The 23,896-nt window shown below is 41.5% G+C and overlaps 2 protein-coding genes across 8 annotated transcripts in view; one reads left to right on the top strand and one right to left on the bottom strand.

Annotated features, from left to right (window-relative positions):
- Positions 1–23,896, top strand: part of CDK5RAP1 (CDK5RAP1 mitochondrial tRNA methylthiotransferase) — an 82,302-nt gene that overhangs the window by 32,850 nt on the left and 25,556 nt on the right. Inside the window, exons 13-14 of one of the 3 annotated variants that reach the window (XR_015249441.1) lie at positions 877–1,017; positions 3,882–4,041. Coding sequence is in view for 1 of the 3 variants with exons in the window: in XM_086701984.1 (XP_086558110.1) it covers positions 877–1,017; positions 3,882–3,962 (222 nt within the window). In the remaining 2 variants the exon portion in view is untranslated. Of the gene's footprint in view, positions 1–876; positions 1,018–3,881; positions 4,163–23,896 lie in introns of those variants that run through there. The other 2 variants (XM_086701984.1, XR_015249442.1) reach the window with 2 other exon arrangements.
- Positions 16,250–23,896, bottom strand: part of LOC112869699 (vomeromodulin-like) — a 288,979-nt gene continuing 281,332 nt past the window's right edge. For 3 of the 5 annotated variants that reach the window (XM_086701986.1, XM_025932814.2, XM_086701989.1), the window contains 8 exons: positions 23,411–23,481; positions 22,826–22,972; positions 21,844–21,966; positions 21,222–21,289; positions 20,907–20,937; positions 19,271–19,331; positions 18,044–18,123; positions 16,251–16,544 (listed from right to left, as the gene is read on the bottom strand). In XM_086701986.1, coding sequence (XP_086558112.1) covers positions 16,521–16,544; positions 18,044–18,123; positions 19,271–19,331; positions 20,907–20,937; positions 21,222–21,289; positions 21,844–21,966; positions 22,826–22,972; positions 23,411–23,481 — 605 coding nt within the window. In that variant the 3' untranslated portion in view covers positions 16,251–16,520. Of the gene's footprint in view, positions 16,545–18,043; positions 18,124–19,270; positions 19,332–20,906; positions 20,938–21,221; positions 21,290–21,843; positions 21,967–22,825; positions 22,973–23,410; positions 23,482–23,896 lie in introns of all 5 variants that reach the window. The other 2 variants (XM_086701988.1, XM_086701987.1) reach the window with 2 other exon arrangements.

Here is a 23,896-nt window from a genome sequence, read left to right as displayed (position 1 = left end):
CCAGAGAGAGCCACTATGGTGTGCCTCAAGATCTTCCTGCCTGCTTGGCATACCCTGGTCTGACACATGCCTTCTGGCAAAACACAAGGGTGATTGGAGGGCTCATCTCATTTGTTTTCCTTTTCTTGGCTTCACAGTCTTGCACAGTCTGTTGTCCAGTATCTGAAAATTGCGATTTCATATATTTTGTCCAGTTTCTGTTTAAGGCCAGAGAATAAATTTGATTCTTGACATTTCATCATGGCTGGAAGAGAAAAACTTGTATATATTCTAGAAGTTAATACCATCATACTGGTTTTATTATTGTCCTGACCCTGTCTTCTGTATGTTGTGATGGAGACTCTGGCTTCATGTCTGCCTGTTCATTAACGGCAAGTTAACCTAGGCCAAACAACCCCAGAACATTCCTGAGTGGTTACTATGAGATCGGATAAAGTGAAAGTCAGTTTGTTAAGTGTATCACCCATGTGTTCTTGCTTTTAGGACTACTGGAAGTCCATTCCTAAAGAAGGTAATTCTGCAATGAAAGACTGAGTCATTTATTAACAGATAGTTAGCAAAATTTATGGAGTCTCTCTAGTGTGCCATGCGCTGTCCTTGTTGCTGAGCAGCAGTAAACATGTAGTCTTTTTTTTTTTTTAAAAGTAATCTCTACATTCAACATGGGGTTCGAACTCAGAACCCCCAGATCAAGAGTTGCATATTCCACCAACTGAGCCAGCCAGGTGCCCCTTTGTAGTCTTAAGTGATTCCTTGATTAAGGAATGCTCTTTGAGTAAAACCCTTAGGGTTCTGAGACAGAGAAGGTATAATTTCTGCCGTCTGAGAACTGATAACTGTGACAGATTCATAAACTCTCTTCTCTTCTTTTTGCAGCACAGTAAACGCTCTGCCACTGACCTGTGTGGCCGGAATGATGGAAACCTTAAAGTGATCTTCCCTAATGTAGAGACTGAGGATGTTTCTAACTCTGGGGTCAGGGTTAGAGCTCAGCCTGGGGACTATGTGCTGGTGAAGGTAAGGTGTCCTTTTGGGCTTTTGGCCTGCGTTGTGAGATGGATGCTGGGTTGGATAATTTGGGGGAGTGAAATTTCTTCCAGGAGAAATTTTTTTTTTTTTGTGAGAGAGTGTAAGTGAGCGAGGGGCAGAAAGAGAGAAAGAGAGAGAATCCCGAGAGGGAGAGAGAGAGGGAGAGAGAGAGAGAGAGAAAGAAGCAGGGCTCACCTGAAGCGGGGTTGGAACTCATGAACTGTGTGATCATGACCTGAACCAAAGTCAGATGCCTAACTGAGCCATGCAGGCACTCCCAGGAGAAATTCTTTAGTAAAATAAAAATCTCTTCTCAGTCTGAACATCGAAAGGGCACCTTGAGTTGAATTTAAAAAAAAAAATAATTTTTTTTAATGTTTTTTAATTTATTTTTGAGACAGAGCATGAGCAGGGGAGGGGCAGAGAGAGAGAGAGAGACACAGAATCCAAAGCAGCCTCCAGGCTCTGAGCAAGCTGTTGGCACAGAGCCGGATGTGGAGCTCGAACCCATGAACCATGAGATCATGACCCGAGCTGAAGTCGGATGCTCAACTGACTGAGCCACCCGGGCGCCCTTAGAATGAATTCGTTACTACACCTTTCTTCTTTTCAGGCCCTTCCCATCCCAGTAAATGGCACACTCAGTTGCTCAAGCCAAAAATACAGGACATGTCCTAGATACTCAACTTTCCTGTACATCTGTTTCAGCTCACTTCTGGAATATATCTTAGACCTACTCATTTCTTTCCATCTCCAAGCCACCATCATTTCTTGGCTGGGAGATTTCAGTAGGCTTCTTATGATTTTTTGCTTCTGTATTTTAAAGATGAATTATTTTATTGAAGCATGTCATAAATGTAGAAAAATGCCCATATTATATACTTGATGAATTATCACAAAGTGACCCTATCCATGTAACTACCACCCAGATCAAGAAATAGAATATTTTCAGAACTTCAGAGACCCTCATGTTCCTACTGGTTACTTCTCTTCCCTACATTCTAATTTCTGATACCATTGTTCAGCTTTGCCTATTTTTTTTTAATTTTTAAAAAATATTTATTTATTTTTGGGAGACAGTACAAGCAGGGGAGGGGCAGAGGGAGAGGGAGACACAGAATCTGAAGCAGGCTCCAGGCTCTGTCTGAGCTCCGAGCTGTCGGCACAGAGGCTGATGCAAGGCTTGAACCGATGAAGCGTGGGATCATGATCTGGGCCAAAGTTGGACGTTTAACCAACTGAGCTGCCCAGACGCCCCTGCCTATTTTTAATTGTTATAAAATTGAATCATATAGCATGTAGTTTTGGTGCTTGTCTTCTTTTCCTCAGTCTTATGTTGTGCAGTACATTTGTGATTATATATATCCATATTGTATGAATGTACCCACAATTTGCTTATGCATTGTACTGTTGATGGTCATTTTGGTTGTTTCCATTTTAGAGCTGTTATGAATCGAATTGCTGAGAATATTTCTGTACATGTGTTTTTGTGCACATATGTATTCATTTCTGATGGGTATATGGCTTAGAATTGCTGGGTCATAGGGTGTATGATAGAACTAGCCAAAAGTAATTGTACCCTATTGCACTCCCACCAGCAGTGCATGAGAATTCCTAAGGCTTTAGATTCCCCACTTCCATTCTTTTTTTTTTTTTTTTTTTAATTTTTTTTAATGTTTATTTTATTTTTAAGAGAGAGACAGAGACAGAGTATGAGACAGAGTGCACGAGCAGGGGAGGGGCAGAGAGCCCCTCTGAGCACACTCAGTTGCTCAAGCCAAAGATACAAGCTCAATGTGGGGCTCGAACTCACAAACCTTGAGACCATGACCTGAGCCAAACTGGGATGGTCAACCAACTGAGCCACCCAGGCTCCCCTCCCCACTTGCATTCTTGCCCTCTAGTCTGTCTGCATTACGGTAGTAGTCATGGTCGCTGGGGTCTTTTTAAATCAGATCACTCATTCCTCTGCTTAAGCCCTCTAGTGGCTTCTCATTGGAGCCAGCATGAAATGCACCATGTCTAAGGCTTTATATGATCTGTCCCACCCACCTTTCTAACCTCATGTCCCCTCTACTCTTCTTACTTCTCTCTTCTCCAGCCTTGGTGTCCTCTTTTTTGCCCTTCAGACCAAGTTCTAGTGAGAGGCTTTGCACATGTTGTGTTGTTTGGGAGACTCTTGATTTTTACATGACTGCCATCTTTTTAACTTTCAGTTTCTCTCTGAACTGTCACCTCCTTGAGAGGCCTTCTCCTTAGGGAAGCTAAAGCAGGTTCCCTCTGCTTGCTCTTGTCATTATTTATTACATTAGCCCATTTTATCATCATAACACTTTTCAGTGCCTGTTGTCATCTTTGTTTACATATTTGTTTTCAGTCTTCTCTTGAAATCTCCTTTGGGGCCACATGCGTTCAGCTCCCAGGGAGGAAAAACAGCTTTTCTCACCAAATTTGGGCCATAAATATCTTAAGGAAGAATTTGCCTGGTAAGCCTGGATCAAAGCTTGTCCCTGGGGTTAGTTAGGAGGACAGGATCTGTGATGGGCAGCCCACACCAGAAACTCATGGTTGGTGCTGGAGAAGAGCCATCCATCTCCCAAGAGAAAAGGGGGAAGTAGCAGTTTGGACCTGAACTAATTTAGACTTCTTCAATGATACATATTACCATTGCATTAGATGTTAGATATCTTTTCCTTCCAGGATTGGGGGCACATGGGAACCATGCAGTCTCTGTTGGCCTGACACCACCTCCATTAGATCTCTATTGGTGGCCTCTCCTCTGGAGGCTCCACATTAAGTCTCTCAAGTGCAGTCCTGCTTACTTTGTCTTCTCCTGACTGATTTTCTTTCAGATTACGTCCACCAGCTCTCAGACACTTAAAGGACATGTTCTCTGCAGGACCACCCTGAAGGACTCCTCAGCATATTGCTGACCTGAGTGGATGGCCTTAGAGTTGACATGGGCTGTCCTTCTGACAAGAAGGGAGATAGGACTGGTCACTAAAGAAAGAGGTAATGACGCTCTGGAGACAAGCTGCAAGTGGTGAAGCAACTTCATGTCAAATGGAAAATGTGTCTCTTTGCTGTTATGTGAACAGCTCTTATAGTCATTAAATTTACCACAAGTAAAGTGGTTCCTTTGTCTCTCTTCTTTTATTTCACTTTTGTCTTGGTTAGTGTTTCTGGGATTTTCCCTACAGTCTGTTCTGTGTTAAGTGTTTCCCAACCTAGTTCTTGCTGTGGATACTGCTAACCTCTCTGATTTTGTACCCTGGGCCCTAGGAGTTAGAGACTGAAGGAGGGGAAGATGGAGGGAACTCTTCAGGAAAAACTGCTCTAGATCTTTCTAATATTTCGGTTTAATGAATTGACTCAGCTGCCTATGTCCTTACTTTATTCTCATATTTTACCTGAGGATTTCCCTCATGGACCTTTTTTGTCTGCCTGTCAGTTCATTCTTTGCCCTTAGGTCTGGCATCACTTGGGTTGTTTTTGTTTTCTGATTTTTTATAGTATGGTTTTATTTTATTATTTTATTATTTATTTCTTTTTGTTTTTATGTTATTTTATGTTTTTGTTTTAATTCCGTTTAGTTAACTGTTATATATAACTAATATGTTAGTTTCAGGTGTACAATATAATGAATCAACACTTACATACATTTTTCTGTGTTCATCATAAGTGTACTCCTTAATCTCCATCACCTATTTAATCCATCCCCCTACTGCTTCCCCTCTGGTAGCCATCAGTTTTCTATAATTAAGAGTCTTTTTTTTTTTTTTTTTTTTGATATGTCACTCTTTTATTTTATTCCCTTTACTTGTTTTGTTCCTTAAATTCTGCCCATGAATGAAATCATACAGTGTTTGTCTTTCTTTGACTGACTTATTTCACTGAGCGTAATACTTTCTAGCTCCATCCATCTTGTTGCAAATGGCAAGATTTTATTCTTTTTTATGGCTGAACAATATTCCATTGTATGTGTATGCATGTATATATATACACATACACATACCACATCTTCTTTATCCATTTATCAATCAGTGGATGCTTGGGCTGCTTCTGTATCTTGGCTATTGTAAATAATGCTGCCATAAACATAGGGGTGTATATATCCCTTTGAATTACTGTTCTTGTATTCTTTGGGTAAATACCTAGTAGTATAATTGCTGTATCATAAGGTAGTTATGCTTTTTTAAAGTTTTTATTTATTTATTTTGAGAGAGCACGAGCAGGGAAGGGGCAGAAAGAGAGGAGAGAGCAAGAATCCCAAGCAGGCTCCACACTGCCAGCATGGAGCCTGATGCAGGGCTCAGACTCCTGAACCATGAGATCATGACCTGATCTGAAGTTGGATGCTTAACCAACTGAGCCACCATGCTCAGGTAGTTACATTTTTAACCCTTTTTTTTAAAGTTTATTTATTTTGAGAGAGAGCACAAGTGGAAGAGAGGCAGAGAGAGGGAGAGAGAGAATCCTAAACAGGCTGTGTGCTGTGAACATGGAGCCCGATGTGGGGCTCGATCTCACGAACTGTGAGATCACGACCTGAGCCAAAATCAAGAGTCAGATGATTAACCAACTAAACCACCCAGGCGCCCCTGTTTTTAACTTTCTGAGGAACCTCTATACTGTTGTCCACAGTGGCTGCACCAGTTTGTATTCCTACCAACAGTACATGAGTGTTCCTTTTTTTCCACATCTTCACCAACACCTGTTTCTTGATTTTAGCCATTCTGACAGTCGTGAGGTGACATTTCATTATAGTTTTGATTTGCATTTCTCTGATGATAAGTGCTGATGAACATCTTGTGTCCATTTGTCATCTGTATGTCTTCTTTAGAAAAATGTCTTTTCATGTCTTCTACCCATTTTTTTTTTTTTTTTTTAAATTTTTTTTTTTCAACGTTTATTTATTTTTGGGACAGAGAGAGACAGAGCATGAACGGGGGAGGGGCAGAGAGAGAGGGAGGCACAGAATCGGAAACAGGCTCCAGGCTCTGAGCCATCAGCCCAGAGCCTGACGCGGGGCTCGAACTCACAGACCGCGAGATCGTGACCTGGCTGAAGTCGGACGCTTAACCGACTGCGCCACCCAGGCGCCCTTCTACCCATTTTTTAATTGGATTATTTGTTTTTTTGGGTGTTGAGTTTTATAAATTCTTTATGTATTTTGGATACTAATCCTTTACGTGTATGTCATTTGCAAATACCTTCTTTGATTCTCTAGATTGCCTTTCAGTTTTGTTGATTGTTTTCTTTGCTATGCAGAGGCTTTTTATTTTGATGTAGCCCCAATATTTTATTTTTGATTTTGTTCCCCTTGCTTCAGGAGATATATCTAGAAAGAAGTTGCTACAGATGATGTCAAAGAAGACTGCCTGTGTTCTCTTTTAGGATTTTTATGGTTTCAAACCTCACATTTAGGTCTTTTCATCCATTAAAAAAAGCACAGCACAGAGCCTGACATGGGGCTCAAATACACGAACCATGAGATCATGACTTGAGCCAAAGTCAGATGCTTAACCAACTGAGCCACCAAGGCACCCCATCATCCATTTTAAATTTATATTTGTGTGTGATGTAAGAAAGTGGTCCAGTTTCATTCTTTTGCATGCTGCTGTCCAGCTTTCCCAGCACCATTTGTTGAAGACACTGTCTTTTTTCCAATTGGACGTTCTTCCTGCTTTGTCAAAGATTAATTGACCATATAGTTGTGTAGTTGTGGGTTCATTTCTGGATTTCCTATTCAGTTCTATTGATCTATATGTCTATTTTTGTGCCAGTACTGTACTGTTTTGATTACTACGGCTTTGTAATATAACTTGAAGCCCAGAATTGTGATGCCTCCAGCTTTGTTTTCTTTTTCAAGGTTGCTTTGGCTATTTGGGTTGGTTGGTGGTTCCCTACAAATTTTAGGAGTGTTTGTTTTAGCTCCGTAAAAAAAAAAAAAAATGATGTTGGTGTTTTTTTGCCTTTCGAATTTTTTTTTCTTTTAGAGTTTTCTTTCTATAATTTTTTTAATAATTTACATCCAAGTTAGTTAGCACATGGTGCAACGATGATTTCAGGAATAGATTCCTTAAGCCTCTTACCCATTTAGCCCATCCCTGCTCCCACAACCCCTCAAGCAACCCTCTATTTGTACTCTATATTTAAGAATCTCTTATGTTTTGTCCCCCTCCCTGTTTTTATATTATTTTTGCTTCCCTTCTGTTCATCTGTTTTGTATCTTAAAGTCCTCACATAAGTGAAGTCATATTTGTCTTTCTCTGACTAATGTTGCTTAGCGTAATACCCTCCAGTTCTATCCACATAGTTGTGAATGGCAAGATTTCATTCTTTTTGATTGCCGAGTAGTACTCCATTGTATGTATATACCACATCTTCTTTATCCGTTCATCCATCGATGGACATTTGGGCTCTTTCCATGCTTTGGCTGGTGTTGATAGTGCTGCTATAAACATTGGGGTGCATGTTTCCCTTGGAAACAGCATACCTGTATCCCTTGGATAAATACCTAACAGTGCAATTGCTGGGTTGTAGGGTAGTTCTATTTTTAATTTTTTGAGGAACCTCCATACTATTTTCCAGAATGGCTGCCCCAGTTTGCATTCCCACCAACAATGCAAAAGAGATCCTCTTTCTCTGCATCCTCGCCAACATCTGTTGTTGCCTGAGTTGTTAATGTTAGCCATTCTGACATGTGTGAGGTGGTATTTCATTGTGGTTTTGATTTGTATTTCCCTGATGATGAGTGATATTGAGCATGTTTTCATGCATCAGTTGGCCATCTGGATGTCTTCTTTGGAGAGGTGCCTATTCATGTCTTTTGCCCATTTCTTCACTGGATTATTTGTGTTTTGGGTATTGAGTTTGATAAGTTCTTTATAGATTTTGGATACTAACCCTTTATCTGATATATCGTTTACAAATATCTTCTCCCGTTCTGTCAGTTGCCTTTTAGTTTTGCTGATTGTTTCCTATGCTGTGAAGAAGCTTTTTATTTTGATGAGGTCCCAATAGTTCTTTTTTGCTTTGGTTTTCCTTGCCTCTGGAGATGTGTTGAGTAAGAAGTTGCTGCAGCAGAAGTCAAAGAGGTTTTTGCCTGCTTTCTCCTCAAGGATTTTGATGACTTCTGTCTTAGGTTTAGGTCTTTCATCCATTTTGAGTTTATATTTGTGTATGGTGTAAGAGAGTGGTCCAGGGTCCTTTTTCTGCATGTCGCTGTCCAGTTTTCCCAGCACCATTTGCTGAAGAGACTGTCTTTATTACATTGGATATTCTTTCCTGCTTTGTCAAAGATTAGTTGGCCATATGTTTCTGGGTCCATTTCTGGATTCTCTGTTCTGTTCCATTGATCTGAGTGTCTGTTTTTGTGCCACTGTTGGTGTTTTGATAGGGATTGCTTATGTATAGAGTGCTTAGGGTAGTAGAGACATTTAACAATCTTTGTTCTTCCAAGCCATGAACATGGAATGTCTTTCCATTTCTTTGTGTCATTCAGTTTCTTTCATCAGTGTTTTACAGTTTTCAGAGTATAGGTCTTTCACCTCTTTGGTTAGGTATCTTATACTGTTTTGGTGCATTTGTAAATGGGATTGATTCCTTAATTTCTCTTTCTCCTGCTTTGTTATTGGTGTATAGAAATGCAACAGATTTCTGTATGTTGATTTTGTATCTTGCAACTTTACTGAATGCGTTCATCAGTTCTAGCAGTTTTTTGGTGGAATCTTTGGGGTTTTCTATATAGAGTATCATGTCATCTGCAAGTAGTGAGAGTTTTATTTCTTACTGATGTAGATACCTTTATTTCTTCTTGTTGTCTGTTTGCTGTGGCTAGGACTTCCAGAAGTATGTTGAATAAAAGTGGCAAGAATAGATATCCTTGTCTAATTCCTGACCTCAGGGGAAAAGCTTTCAGTTTTTCCCCATTAAGGATGATATTAGCTGTGGGTTTTTCATATATGGCCTTTATTATGTTGAGGTATGTTCCCTCTAAACCTACTTTGTTAATGCTTTAATGCTTTGTGTAATGTACTTTGTCAAATGCTTTTTCTACATCTATTGAAAGGATTACATGGTTCTTAACCTTTCTCTGATTGATCTGATGTGTCATATTGATTGATTTGCAAATAGTCATCCTGGCAGCCCAGGAATAAATTCCACTTGATTGTGATGGATGATTTGCTTCAGGTATTGTTGAATTCAGTTTGCTAGTATTTTGTTGAGAATTTTTGCATCTGTGTTCATCAGGGATATTGGCCTATAGTTCTTTTTTTTTTTTTTTTTTTTTTTTTAATTTTTTTAATGTTTATTCTTTGAGAGAGAAAGAGAACACGAACAGGGGAGGAGCAGAGAGAGGGAGACACAGAATCTGAAGCAGGCTCCAGGCTCTGAGCTGTCAGCACAGAGCCCAACACAGGGTTCGAACTCAGGAACCGTGAGATCACGACCTGAGCCGAAGTTGGATGCTTAACCAACCGAGCCGCCCAGGCACCTCTGTAGTTCTCTTTTTTAATGGTGTTTTTATCTGGTTTTGGTTTCAAAGTAATAATGCTGGCCTCATAGAATGAATTTGGATGTTTTCCTTCCTTTTCTGTTTTGGAATGGTTTGAGAAGAATAGGTATTAACTCTTCTTCAAATGTTTGGTAGAATTCGCCTATGAAGCCATCTAGTCCAGGGCTTTGGTTTGTTGGGTTTTTTGATTACTGGGTCAGTTATTACTTGGAGTTTTTGAAATGTCATTACCTATTAGTAGGCACTGAGCAGTCATTCTTGGACCATTCACTACCAACATTATGTCATTCTGTGGGTATCATGAAAAAAAACCTAAAAGATGTTAACATAGAATATTGGAGTCAGTCAAAGTAACTTGAGTAGTTATTTTTTTTTTAAGTTTATTTTTTTATTTTGAGAGAGACAGAGCAGGGAAGGGGCAGAGAGAGAAAAAGGGAAAGAGAGAATCCCAAGCAGGTTCCATGTGCAATCAGCATGCAGAGCCCGACACAGGGCTCAAATCCTGAAATCATGGGATCATGACCTAGCTGAATCAAGAGTCAGTTGCTCAACTGACTGAGCCACCCAGGTGCCCCTTATTCTTCTGTGCCTTGGTTTTCTCATATGATGTAAGGCTAAAAAATGCTTATCTCAGATGAAGTTCAGTGAGATTATAACTTGTGAAGAGTTTAGCACTGCCTATGAAATAGTGAGTACTTATTACATGGGAATGATCATTGGAAGATTTTGCTTCTAAAAAAAAAAGACTGTATATTAGGGTATGTTGAGGCTTTTATTGCATGTCTGGCCATGATCTCATTTAGACCCTTTCCACTCACCTGCGTGACAGCCTTTGGGAACTCTTCCTCAGATGCTGGTTCCGCCCAGGAAGATTTGTTTCTGCTCGTAAGGTCCATTTATGGAGGAAAACATTTGTTATGGCTCTTCACCTCAGTTCTTTATTCAAAAGGCACTTTTTAAAAAGTTTTGAAATTTGAAATTTGACATATGAAGAAGTAAAATATACATACGATAAGTAATTCAAACAATACAATAGGTATCTATAATTGGTCAGCTTCCCTCCTGTCACTTTCTCCTAATCTAGATCCTTTTATGAAGGCCAGCACTGTCAGAAGGTAGAGGAGGGACACTAAAGTATCTTCCAAACTGAGAAGGCATTTTGACACTGGAAAATGAAGCAGGCCACTCTATACAGTTAACACCAAGTTTTATTCAGGGTAACTTATTGATGGGATTGGGCAGGTGACAGTCTAGGTATCGCATGGCTATTCTCTGCAAAGCCTGGACTTTAGCCCACAGATTTTATAGAGCGAGGGTTTGTGCAGAAGGCATCGTGATGAGGTCAAAGTGTCTGACACTTAACAGACCTCGTGGTGCCACCTGTGTGCCAGAAAGTGGGGGAAGAAACTGTGTTATCTCTACTAGTTATATAAACAATTTTAGGGAAGACCAGAACCAGCCTTGTCACATTCCAGTCCGGGCATAGATTAACCTCTAAGGGGCCTGGGAACATGCAGCCTTCAGGGAGGTCATCACGCAGACAGGAACAAGATAGGGGCCAAAGATGGAGTCAGTATTGTCAGCACTCCTAAAAGCACTTTTTTCATTTCCTATTAAGTCTTTTCAGAAATAGTCTCTGTATATACAGTGATTAGTGTCTCTTTGTTTTTACACAATGTTTACATATAACACTATTGATAGCTTTATTGAGATAGGTGTAATTAACATACAACTGATACGCACATGTTGAATGTGTACAATTTTTTTAGTGTGTTTATTTTTGAGAGAGTGTGTGTATGCACGCATGCACGTATGAGCAGGTGAGGGGCAGAGAGAGAGGGAGACCGAGGATCTGAAGAGGGCTCTGTGCTGACAGCAGAAAGCCTGATGCATGACTCAAACTCACAAACTGTGAGATCATGACCTGAGCTGAAGTAGGACGTTTAACCGACTGAGCCACCCAGGAGCCCCTGAAAGGGTACAATTTGATAAGTTTTAACGTATACACCCATGAAACCATCCCTAAATCAAGAGAGTATATCCATCACCTCTGAAATTTTCTCCTATTTCTTTGTGGTCTGTCTCTCCAGTGATCCCTTATTCCCAAGCTACCATGGAATTTCTTCCATGTATTTTGACATGTTATATTTTTATTTCCATTAATTTCAAAATACTTTCCAATTTCCCTTTTGATTTCTTCTTTGACCCATGGGTTATTTAGAATAAGGTTCATTTACAGGGTGCCTGGGTGGCTCGGTCGGTTAAGTGTCTGACTGGCTCAGGTCATGATCTCACAGTTCATGGGTTTGAGCCCCATGTTGGGCTCTGCGGTGACAGCTCAGAGCCTGGAGCCTGCTTCAGTTTCTGTGTCTCCCTCTCTCTCTGCCCTCCCCCGCTCATGCTCTGTCTCTCTCTCTGTCAAAAATAAATACACGTTAAAAAAAAAAAAAAAAGAATAAGTTTCATTTCCACATATTTGGGGGTTTTCCTGAGATCTTTATGTTGCTGATATGTAATTTAATTCCATTGTGGTCAGAGAATATACTTTGTCTTTAATCATTTGAATTTATTGAGATTTATTTAATAGCTCAGAAGATGATCTGTCTTGGTAAATGTTCACTGTACACTGGAGAAGAATATTCTATTGTTGGGTGTAGAGTTCTATAAATGTCAGTCAGTTTAGGTTGTTATTCAAGTCTATAATATCCTTGCTTGCTTCTATCCAGTTCTTCTATCAACTGTGGCTAAGAAGGTATTGACATTTTTGAAAATAATTATGTATTTCTCTCTTTTCCCCTTGTAATTCTGTCATTTTTTGCCTCATATATTTTGAAGCTCTATCAATAGGTGAATAAACATCAAGGATTTTTATGTTCCTCTGATTAATTGACTCCTTTATCATTATGAAATGATCTTCTTTATCCTTGGTAATTTTTTTTTTTTTTTTAAGATTTTAATCTTACCTAATCTCTACACGCAGTGTGGGGCTCAAACTCACAATCCCAAGGTCAGGAGCTGCACGCTGCCCTGACTGAGCCAGCTAGACACCCCTCCCTGGTAATATTTTTTGCTTTAAAATCTACATTGTCTAATATTACCATAACCACTTTGGCTGATTTCCTCCCTTTCTCCCTTTTTTATGGAGATGTAATTCACATCCCATTAATTTCACCATTTTAAAGTATACGCTTCATTAGTTTTTAGTATATTCATAATTGTGACCATTTTTCATACTTTACTTATTACTGATGACCTTGACAGTTTTGAGGAGAACTGGTCAGATGCTTTATAGAGTGCCCCTCAGTTGGTTTGTCACATGCTTTTCTCATGATTAGACTGCAGTTACATGTTTGGGGGAGGAAGACTACAGAGATAAAGTACCGTTCTCGTCACATCATAAGTGTACATACTGTTAATATGACTTAACACTGTTCATGTTAACCTTGATCACCTGGCTTGAGGTAGTGTTTGTCAGGTTTCTTCATTGCAAAATTGCTCTCCTCCCTTTCCGCACTGTGCTCTTGGGACAAATGTCACTGTGCAGCTGAAACTTAACTAGTGGGAAGCTCTGCTCCACCTCCATGAGGGTGAAATAGCTATGTAAACCAGTTAGGGATTTTCTGCAGAGGAGATTGTCTGTTCTCCCCCCATTTATTTACTAAATTTATTTTTATCGGTATAGACTGCTGGATATTCATTTTGTACTTTGGGTTATAATCCAGTACTACTTTATTTTGTCGGTCCCATTGTTTCAGCTTTGGCAGCTCTTCCAGTTGCCCCTGTAACCCTTTGACATACTCCCATCATTGTGGTTTTCTTGAGCACTTTCTTACTTTCAGTAATTAATAAGATGCTCCGGAGTCATCTTTTGTATTTTCTTTCTAGTCCTTTCTAGTCTCTAGAAATTAGCCATTTCTCCAAGGGGTCCTGATTACTTTTATAGAGAATGGTATTAGAAACCAACATCTGGGTGGTTAGTTGCTATTGTGGCTGGGAAGGTTTTTGTTTTGTATGACTTCCCAGCTCTTCTAGAGCTGAGCCTGCTGATTTTTATAGTTCTAGGTCTTAAACTCCTCTGATGGTAAGAACTCGTCAAATTCAGCCCCTCTGGTTTTATAGCCAAATATTATTGGGATTTGTCTTCCCAGTCTCCCTGTGTGGATTCCCCGTGCCTGGGATGCCTGGTGTGAGGGTCTGTTTCTCTCCCCTCTCAGCACCCACACCTTCGTCATCCCTCCCTCCCATGGACAGTCCTGCAGGTCCATTTATCTCTCCACCATTTCTGTTCCCTTCCTACCCTCCTTATTGTGGCCTCTTCTCTGCATTTAGTTGTGGAGAGTCATTCTTCCAAGTCTTTGGGTCATTTTCTGGGTTATTTACACTGATGTGGGTGTTACCTAGTTGTATCTGTGGGATGAGGTAAGCTTAGGGTTCTCCCACTCTGCCATCTTCCCTGGAAGTCTCTGTTTTGTTTAGTTTCTGTTTAGAAGTCTCTGTTCTATTTTATTTTTTTTAATGTTTATTTTCAGAGAGAGAGAGAGAGAGAGAGAGACAGAGCACGCGCGTGAGCGCAGCACACAGATGCCCTAGTGGGTGAGGGGCAGAGAGAGTGGGAGAGAGGGAGAATCCCAAACAGGCTCTGTGCTTTCTGCACAGAGCTCACGAGATTGTGCCCTGAGCTGAAATCAAGAGTCCAGCACCCCACCACCTGAGCCACCTAGGCATCTCTAGAAGTCTTTGTTTCAGATGGAGTTGTGGCATTTAGTACATTCACAGTTTTGTGCAACCTCTGTCTAGTTCCAAAATATTTCCATCACTCCAAAATAAAATCCCATATCCGTTAGGCAGGTATGCTCCTTAGCCACTCCCTGCCTTCCTGGTAACTACCATTTTGCATTCTGTTTCTGTGGATTTACCTACTTTAAATATTTCACATATACTGAATTAATTGTACAATATATGATGTTTTGTGCCTGGCTTTGTTCACTGAACATAATCTTTTCAAGGTTGATCCACATTGTAGCAAGTATGAATACTTCATTCCTTTTTATGACTGAAGCATATTCCTTTGTGTGTGCATGCATCTGCGTGTGAGTGTGTGTATGTGTATACATACCACATTTGTTTATCCATTCATCTATAGATGAACATTTGAACATCTAAAATGTTGAGGGGCGCCTGGGTGGTTCAGTCGGTTAAGCGTCCGACTTCGGCTCAGGTCATGATCTCACGGCTCGTGAGTTCGAGCCCCGCTTCAGGCTCTGTGCTGACAGCTCAGAGCCTGGAGCCTGTTTCAGATTCTGTGTCTCCCTCCCTCTCTCTCTCTGACCCTCCCCTGTTCATGCTCTGTCTCTCTCTGTCTCAAAAGTAAATGTTAAAAAAAAATAATAATAAATTAAAAAAAATAAAATGTTGAGTTGTTCAGATGTTTTGGCCATTGTGAACAGTGGTGCCATGAACAGTCGTGTACAACATTTGTTTGAATACCTGTTTTCATTTCTTTTGGACATATACCTAGGAGTGGAATTACTGAGTATATGTAAATTTTATGTTTAACTTTTTAAGGAACAGCCAACCTGTTTTCCATAGAGATTGAACCATTCCTACTTGTAATGCATAAGGGTTACGATTTCTCCATATACTCACCAGTGGTTGAAAGGTTTTTAAGTAGGGAGCATGTGTTTTATAAAGATACTTACTATCTTATAATTTCATTGTTGTTTTATAAAGAGCACTCTGGCTGCCAGTTGGGGAATGGATTGTGGGTGGCAAGGGCTGAAGCAGGGAGACCAGTTGCCCTGGTGAAAGATGATGATGATGACTTGGACCAGGATGGTGATAGAAGCAAACAGATGAGAGGTGTTCTTGAGGCAGAATCCATAGGATTTGGTCTGTTGGTGAAAGAGAGAGGAATCAAAAATGATTCCACGTGTCTGACTAGGGAACCTGAGTGGATCATATTGCCATTTACCGAGATGGGATTGACTGTGGGAAGTATGGCCTGGGGAGAAATCAAGACCTAAGGTTTGGGCAAAAGGCTGAAGGTAATAATGTGATTTGGCCTTTGTTTTATGGGGTGCTGCTCCTTGCTGTGAGGTGAGTCTTGAATCTGGCCCTGCTTCCCCTATCTGTCTTTGTGTCCACAATCTGAGTTCTTTTGGTTCCAGAACAGACACTGAGCACAAGCCATAGTCTTTGCCTGGTGTAGAGATCACAGTGATGTTTCTCAGTATCCTTCTTCTTTACTTTTCTGGCATTCTTTGTACTTATTGGTCTCCTTAAAAGGAGCTTAGCTTAGCTTTCCTCTCACAGCCACTTGGCATGGTCTATAGTTACCAAGCTGGGACCTAGATCATTTGCTGCCCTGTTCGTGGTATTGCCAGGCTCTTACCTGCTCTTTGCCATCCAACTTTTAGCATTTGGACTGTGCCTCTCACTGTTTAGCATGTGATGATGGGGGAAGTTGGATTCTAGCCCCTGTGTAATTTTCATGTTGGGCCATTAGGCAAAAAAAGCATTTGGAGTTGGAGAGGGGAGGGCAGAGATACAGGAAGAAAAGTCATTGTCAGGATTGTCCCTTAGTGCACTAGATAAATGAAGTCTGCGTTTTGTTGCCTCATCATTCATACCATTAACTTTTATGTTCCTGGTAAGTAGTTCTTTTACTAATTCTAAGCATAAGACAAAATTCCTATTTGTATGAATTGAAGACAAGTCATTTTTTTTGCACGAAAACAGGTTAATTATTAAAGAAGTGATTACAGAATACCAAAAATCTCTGGATTCTTGCTTTTCTTGCGCTTGTTAATTCAAGGTATTGTTGGTGAGATTCCAAAGAATAGTTGACATGTTCAGAACACTATTCTACGTGGCTCCTTAATGATAAATAAGGATGTCCTTGGCTCAATATTTCTTAGAGAAGTTTTAGAATGCTTTCATTCTGGAAAATTCTCTGACATCAAGTGCTGGGTTAGTTTGCTGCCTGAAGATCGTTCTGTGAGGAGATAAGAGACAACTAGTTATATACTTTTTTTTTTTTTTTTAATTTTTTTTTTCAACGTTTTTATTTATTTTTGGGACAGAGAGAGACAGAGCATGAACGGGGGAGGGGCAGAGAGAGAGGGAGACACAGAATCGGAAACAGGCTCCAGGCTCTGAGCCATCAGCCCAGAGCCTGACGGCCTGACGCGGGGCTCGAACTCCCGGACCGCAAGATCGTGACCTGGCTGAAGTCAGACGCTTAACCGACTGCGCCACCCAGGCGCCCCTATACTTTTAAATACATAAGCTGGCTGCGGGCCCGGACTGAACTACCAGTGCACTCCATCCCCCTGCCCATAGTGCTTGCTTCAAGGATGGAGATATGGAACAAGTCAGGTTAGTGGGAGCCCCGGAGGTTATTTCTGGGTCATTGTTTGAGCTATTCCAGAAAGAAATGGAGAGTGAAGCTCCTGGTAGGTAGAGACCTCCATGTACAGCCCAAACAGAGCCCACCCAGAAATAGTAGAGGCAAGAGATAGATTCTGGTGTCATCGTCTAGGCCCTGCATCAGGCCACTGCTGAAGCTAGTCTCATCCCTGGATGTTCACCACTTATAATTTTATTGTTGTTGCATAAACCAGTTCTGGTTGGGCTATCATTTGTAGCTGGAACACAGTTGACATTCATCTAATCCAATCCTTTGACTCAAGACTGACTTTGGGACACTAAGTGGTATGTCGAAGGCCACTCAGAGCCATGGAGTGTAAGAGCAGGAGGTGGAAAACCAACACTGAGGCAAATGCTGATTTACTTCACTTAGTACTCTAATAATTGATTTGGCCACAGATTCGGGGAAATTTGGAGGTTAAGTAAAAACCTGAATATATAACTTCTGAGGTTTGAGCCAAAATAGAAGAATTTTCCTCAATAAGCATGTTTATCATGAATGGAGTATCTAAGGGTGATGGAGATTCTAAACTTCTTTACTCTCATATATCTTCCCTAGTTCCACCCTCATAATTTAACATTTTCCTGGTGACAAATTTAAATAAAAATCCCATTCTTTTACCTGTTTCTTAGGAAGCAAGTCCTCTTTGAAAATTTCTCTGGGTTTAGGGTTAGATAGATGCGAAGAAGGGGCAAATTTGAGTCAGGATGACAAAGAATGAGAGGCTCTAGCACACAGAAGGTGACAGTGTGGATGAATCGGGCATGTATGGTGGAGATGTTTCCAAAGAAATGTTTGAGACATATTCAGAAAAGTATGAGAGTCCTCATGGGACAGTGGATAGATTATTTGATTATATATAACCAAGAGTATCTCACTGTTAGGACTTGTGACTAAAGTAGGCAATGAATCTGCCTAGGGAAGAGTGGGGAGATTAGTTGGAGTCAGTAGGGCGGCCTGGAACAGACTGAGGCTGAGGCCTACTGGCCCCCTTCATTCCTGTGAAGATTGAAGTGCACAGTAGGCCTTTGTGCAAAAGGAAAATATTGGTATTTCTCTCTTACCAATTTAAGTACTTTAACCTTGGCATTGGTTAGAGGATTTGAGGTTAGTCCTGGAGGAACATTCCATGCATTTATCAGTTCTGAAATAAAGAGAAAATGTGATATGAGTTGAAAGAAACAATGGCCAGGCTGGGTTGTTTTAGCCACAGCCAGCTGGAGGGATCTCTGGTTAGTGCACGGCTCTAGGAGAAATCTCTCCCTTGCCCATTCAATGGACAGATTTCAGACATAGTCTCTTAGTCTTGTGTGTGTATGAGGGTGAGTTTACAAAGATCAGAAAAGACCTTAGAATGAACTGGAAACCAAGTGGGTATTCTATGCACAGAGAATTGATATTAAGAGACATATAGGCATGTCTGCCTTCACTAGCTGAAGAAGAAGAAGACCCTGCTGTTTTGGTGTCATTTGCACTATTTTGAACCCCTTTAGAGTTCACCACAAATATGTACAGATAGCATTTTGTACCATCATCTCTTGGTGGTTATGAAGTTTATGATCTCAGTCTCAAGTTTCTCCAACTCCAGCATCTGTGTGACTAGGTGATCCAGGTCCATTTTCCTCCAAGTGGTAAGATGACCCCTACGGAGCTAGATTTCATTAGGACCCGTAGAAGAGGCATTTAGATTTAATTTTCATGTTTTGCCATCTCAAGATGCTGAAGTCCCTATCTGAAAACTAAGAAGTGATTTTCAGTCCAGATGGTGATTGGATGATACTGTGCTCAGTGCCATGGACTGTTCTGTAATGTGGTTTCGCACCCTTGTCCCTTTCTTATGACTCTAAGTGTTTACATTATTGTTTTTTTAATAGATATTTTTAATTTTTTTAATGTTTATTTCTTTTGAGAGAGAGTGCATGCAAGTGGGGGGAGGGGCAGAGAGAGGAGAGGCTCTGTGCTGATGGCATGGGGCTCAATCTCATGAACCGTGAGATCATGACATAAGCCAAAAACAAGAGTTGGACACCCAACCAACTGAGCTACCCAGGCGCCCTTTAACTAATTAATTAATTTTATTTTTTGAGAGAGAGTGTGCAAGTGGGGGAAGAGCTCAGGTAGAGGGAGGGAGAGAATCTTAAGCAGGCTCCACACACAGCACAGAGCCTGATGTGGGGTTTGATCTCATGACCATGTGAGATCATGACATGAGCTGAAATCAGGAGTTGGGCGCTTAACCAACTGACTGAGCCATCCAGGTGCTCCTAAGTGTTTAAATTAATTCCACATACCATTAAGGGCAGACAAAAATTTCTTCAGAACCTCAAGCAATATATCTTGCACTTCTGCTTCCTGGAAGAGATGGGAGGAGCATTTTTATCAGTACATCTTGGGTGCCTCTCATTTGTGGGTTTTTTCCTAGTGTAAGAAATCTATTACTGGACAAGGCTATATGGGGAGGTGGATGTTGGTCAGTCTCTCAGGCTTCTTCATTGGGGGTTTTCCAAAGCCCTTCAGTAGGTTTTGATGCCTTAGGTGGCTCCTTGAACAAATGTTTATGGGGTCATATTACGTTCTAGACTGCTGTAGGCTCAGTGGTGCAGCTGCATACTTTCAAGACAAAGGTTGAATTCAGTATTGGGAAGGACTGATTGTTGCTGAGCCTGCCTCCTTTGCATTCCCTCCAAGGGCCTCCCAGATCTGCTTCTCTCTGCTGGCACTCTGCTTACCTTTCCCCTCTTCGAAAGGCCTATGATTCTGTGATGCCTACCTTTGGCACATTCTGTTTCCTCTATCCCGTACACACTTTGGGTCTGTGCTGACTTCTCCTTCTTCAAGGTTAAGTTCAGGCATCTTCTCAGGGAACCTACTGTCTGCCTTCTAGTTGGTGCTGTCTCTACTCTGTCATTTTTATGCTACACTGACAACTTTCTGCATAAATGTCTGTGACCCCTGTCAGGTGTGTAGTTACATGAGGCTAGGGACCATGCCTTCTACATTCCTTCCCCTGCATGGAACCTGGCATGCTACATAGCAGCCCAGAGGTAAAGATGAGATGAAGAATCACTGGACTTGCGATACCTCCCAGAGTCTGCCTCTCAACTGACTCCTTATTGTCTCAGGGCTGACATGAGATGCAGACAGTCCCCGTAGTCACCCATAGTCATAAGGTTGCTCACTTCAGGGTGCCCATTGTATGCCTCCACCCAGTGTGTGGCTCCTAGGCTCTTAATGATTTAGCTGATTTATTTATGATTTTCAGCTGTCTCTGTTTTCCTACTTAAATTTGAGGGTCACTCTTAGAATCAGGGATCTCATCACTATTTCATGTTGTATTCTAGGGCTGGGGACATTGTGGTGTTCCCTGAACATTTGTTGAGTGAAGGCATGAACATGTACAAGAACAAATATCTTAAATGAGGGTATGGTTGGTGAACCTCCTGGGAATTTCCTGGAACCTGTTCCCTGGGCCCTGCCCTCTCTCTCCCCCCTTCTCACCTCCCAGGCTCTCATCTAGTGATTCCTATGCTCACTCGGGATTACTGATGGGAACTACCAATGGGAAGGGTGAGGCTGGGTATATTTGTGAGCAGCTCTCATGAACCCAGGCAAGATTAGAATCTAGATCACCTTTTCATTCTTCCAGTGGACTCCAGGACTTCCTTGTGTGTCAGAATCACCCACAACACTAAAAAATCAGGGATTTAGGCCTTCCTTAAGTCACTGACTAAATGTGGGATTCTAGTCATGGCTTTGGGAACTAGCTTGAAGAACTCTCCAGAGAGGGTAAAGGTTTGGAACCTACTCCACATTGCATCTGTGATCTAGTCTGTGTGACCTTTCCTTTCCAGAGTCCCTGTGTCACTGAGCATCTGGCATTAAAATAATTTCTCACATACAGATATTTTGAAAATTGAATCGACTTACAGCCTCAGGTGGTGTCACCTTGTCTTCAGAGCTGTCAGGAAACAAGTACAAGGAAAAATTATTTTCACATAAAAAATATTAACCAATTCTAGAGTTTAGGTATTAGTTCACTTCTCAAAGCCACTTATAAAATGTCAAATACAGAGGATAAAGCAATTTTAAGGTGAGTAAAACTCCATTTTGGCTTCCCTGTAATTATGCAGGTATTTCCCAAGGGACTTTTCTGTTATTTTTCTCATGTGATTTGAATTGGGTTCTTGATATTTATTTTTATACTGACAAATGTCAAGAGGACTTTGTAGTTATGGACAGTACCTCATAATCTTGAAGTCTGGTATCAATTTGTCTTTTGAAATCTTGCTGTCATGGGAGATGATTGAGGTCTGCATTAATATAAAACAAATTTGCATTAAAAATAATACCTTGAGGGGGACCTGGGTGGCTCAGTTGGTTAAGCATCCGACTTCGGCTCAGGTCATGATCTCGTGGTCTGTGAGTTCAAACTCCATGTCGGGCTCTGTGCTGACAGTTCAGAGCCTGGAGCCTGCTTCAGATTCTGTGTCTCCCTCTTTCTGCCCCTCCCCCACTTGTGCTCTGTCTCTCTCGGTCTCTCAAAAATGAATAAATGTAAAAAAAATTAAAAAAAAAACAAACAACCTTGACCTGATTAGTCAGTGAATGTATCACATTGTGATATGGCCAACAAGATCACAGGTAAGGACTGGAGTGGAGACTCCCTGGTCGCAGGAGACAGCCTGTTTATCTCTTCTGCCCTAGGGGCTGAGCCCACCAGCCACCCTTGTCATAGGGGTACCCAGGCACTTGGGCCCTCGGGGATTTGGCCCCCTCCACTCCAGACCGCTCTTTTTTCCGTGTAACTTGTGCTCCTATTAGTTCCTCCTCACAGCTCAGTCCTGATTTGTTACTCAGTACTCACCCTTTCCACGGTAGTAAAATTCTCACCATCCTTTTCCACGGTAATCCACAAGGTGACTTGGAGTTGGTTGCCTGACTTGAAGGAGTAGGCTATTTTGGTGATGCTTGCAGCCAGGTTATTCATCTGTTGTGAAGAAGTCATCATTTAGAGTATGGAGAAGAAGGAGGATTGCAGAATGGTGCCTTATGAGATACCTGTGCATCATTCAGTTCATTTATTCAGATATTTATTGGCTCTCTAGTATGAGTCGGTCACCTAGGTGGGTACTGGCACAGTGGGTGTGACCACAGCAGATAGGGTCTAATTCCAGATATTTTCCTATATCTCATTTCCTTTCTCAGAAGGACAGTAGGTCATTTAACACATAAAATTTTGCTTTTCTGTTACCCCTCATCCAGCTTAAACCCATTTCTTTCTATGCTCTTTTGGCAGACCATTCTGCACTTAATCATTTTGGAGACCCTGTTAAGGAAACATTGTACATTGCTGAAACAGAGCCTGGCCCATAGAAAGTTCTCCATGATTATTATTTTCTTGTTATTATTGCCTCTATTCCTTCTATCACCCTTGGGGCCAGAAGCAAATGAATACCTCAGATGTCGATAAATCCACTCTCTTGCTCATACTGTGACTGTTGGTAAAGTACTTCTCTCACTTTGGTTTTCTGTAAAATGGGGACAAGAATCCCTACCTCCTGGTGCCATTGTCAGGATGAAATGACACCTGGCTTTGTACTTGGTTTGAAGCAGGAACTCAGAAGACATTTATCCTCCTCTGCCCCTGCTCTCTGCTCTCCTTTGGTGTCAACAAATATCCATTTCTATGATCATCATTAAGGGAAAAGCTGTATCCCACAGCATTTCCTCTTATTTACCTCTGGAAGAATGTTCTGGAACCCACTGCATTTTTACCTTTCTCTCTAGAGTTTGACAGACTAGGCTTAAGCAAAGAGGAGAATGGCGTCAGGGTAGATGAGGCTTACCTTGGTGGAGCTCTGCTTGACACTCAGTGTGATGATAACGGTGAGTAATTTATGGGACAGAGTTAGGGAAATGTTGGCATTTCTAGGATCTGGTGGAAGGGGACTTCCAGGTACAGGGACTATATATTTGTTAAAGAAGGCTTTAGCCTAGAGAAAGAAAAGCAGAAAAATCCCTGTTGTCATGTGAGACTAACATCAGTTTCTATGTCTTTGGAGCCTGGCTGAGATGTTGAGGAGTGAAGTGGCCCCCATGAGGACTGCAGTGGACAAGGATGATGACAGACAGCAGTAGACCCCCCCCCCCAGCCTCCGTGTTGGGGGTCTGTAGGAAGTGGTGGGGTTTGTGGAGATTAGAGAGTAGAAACCTTTTGTAAAGGAGGAAGCACTGCTCTTGTCCAGCTGATTAGCCCTGATGCAGTCCAACTTAGGGCCATCAGACCTCTGATTGTCTAAGAGAAGCCATAAGTCCTCATTTTTGAGGTGAATTCCCCCATTTAAGTGTTCTTGAAGTAGCATATATTTCATGAATTCAGGGATGTCTGCAGCCCTCCTATGGAATCCATTGTAAGCACAAAGAACACTTACACAGTAGAAGATTGAAAGACCTTGTGCAGAAGTCCTGGAACTTTTAACGTTGTACTTGAACAAGTCAGTAGCTGCAGGTGAGAGGAAAGAGAACATCTGGAGACCCCTGTAACCCCCGGGCTCTTGGTGGCTCTGCCCTCCAGATGGGGGACCAGTGTGGACACCTCCCTGTTTCTCAGTCTGAGGCAGAAAGCTGCTGCCCTACTGTGTTTTCCAGTTTCGGGGAGGAAGGCAGCATGAGGGCTTGGCCCTCTCCTTCTTGTGCCAAAACCGCAAATGAGAGAGAGAAGCTTGTTGCCAAGGTGCCAGTTTCATCTACTCTGGGACTGGAGAAATGTTACCAGTTTCCTGCTTTGGCTGTCCTGGCAGCTGCTGTCCCACTATGTCCTATCATTCCTGTCTCCCGGATATGTTTGAGGACATTGTAGGGAATTTTTGCTTCTCAGCTTCCCTGGCATGAGGCCTGGAATCCTCCTTGCTCCGACT

This window comes from Puma concolor, chromosome A3, assembly GCF_028749965.1.
Source record: "Puma concolor isolate L17-30 chromosome A3, mPumCon1.1.hap2, whole genome shotgun sequence".
Lineage (NCBI taxonomy): Eukaryota > Metazoa > Chordata > Mammalia > Carnivora > Felidae > Puma > Puma concolor.
Note: the sequence above shows the minus strand (reverse complement) of the source record. Positions and strands in the feature narration are given on the sequence as shown.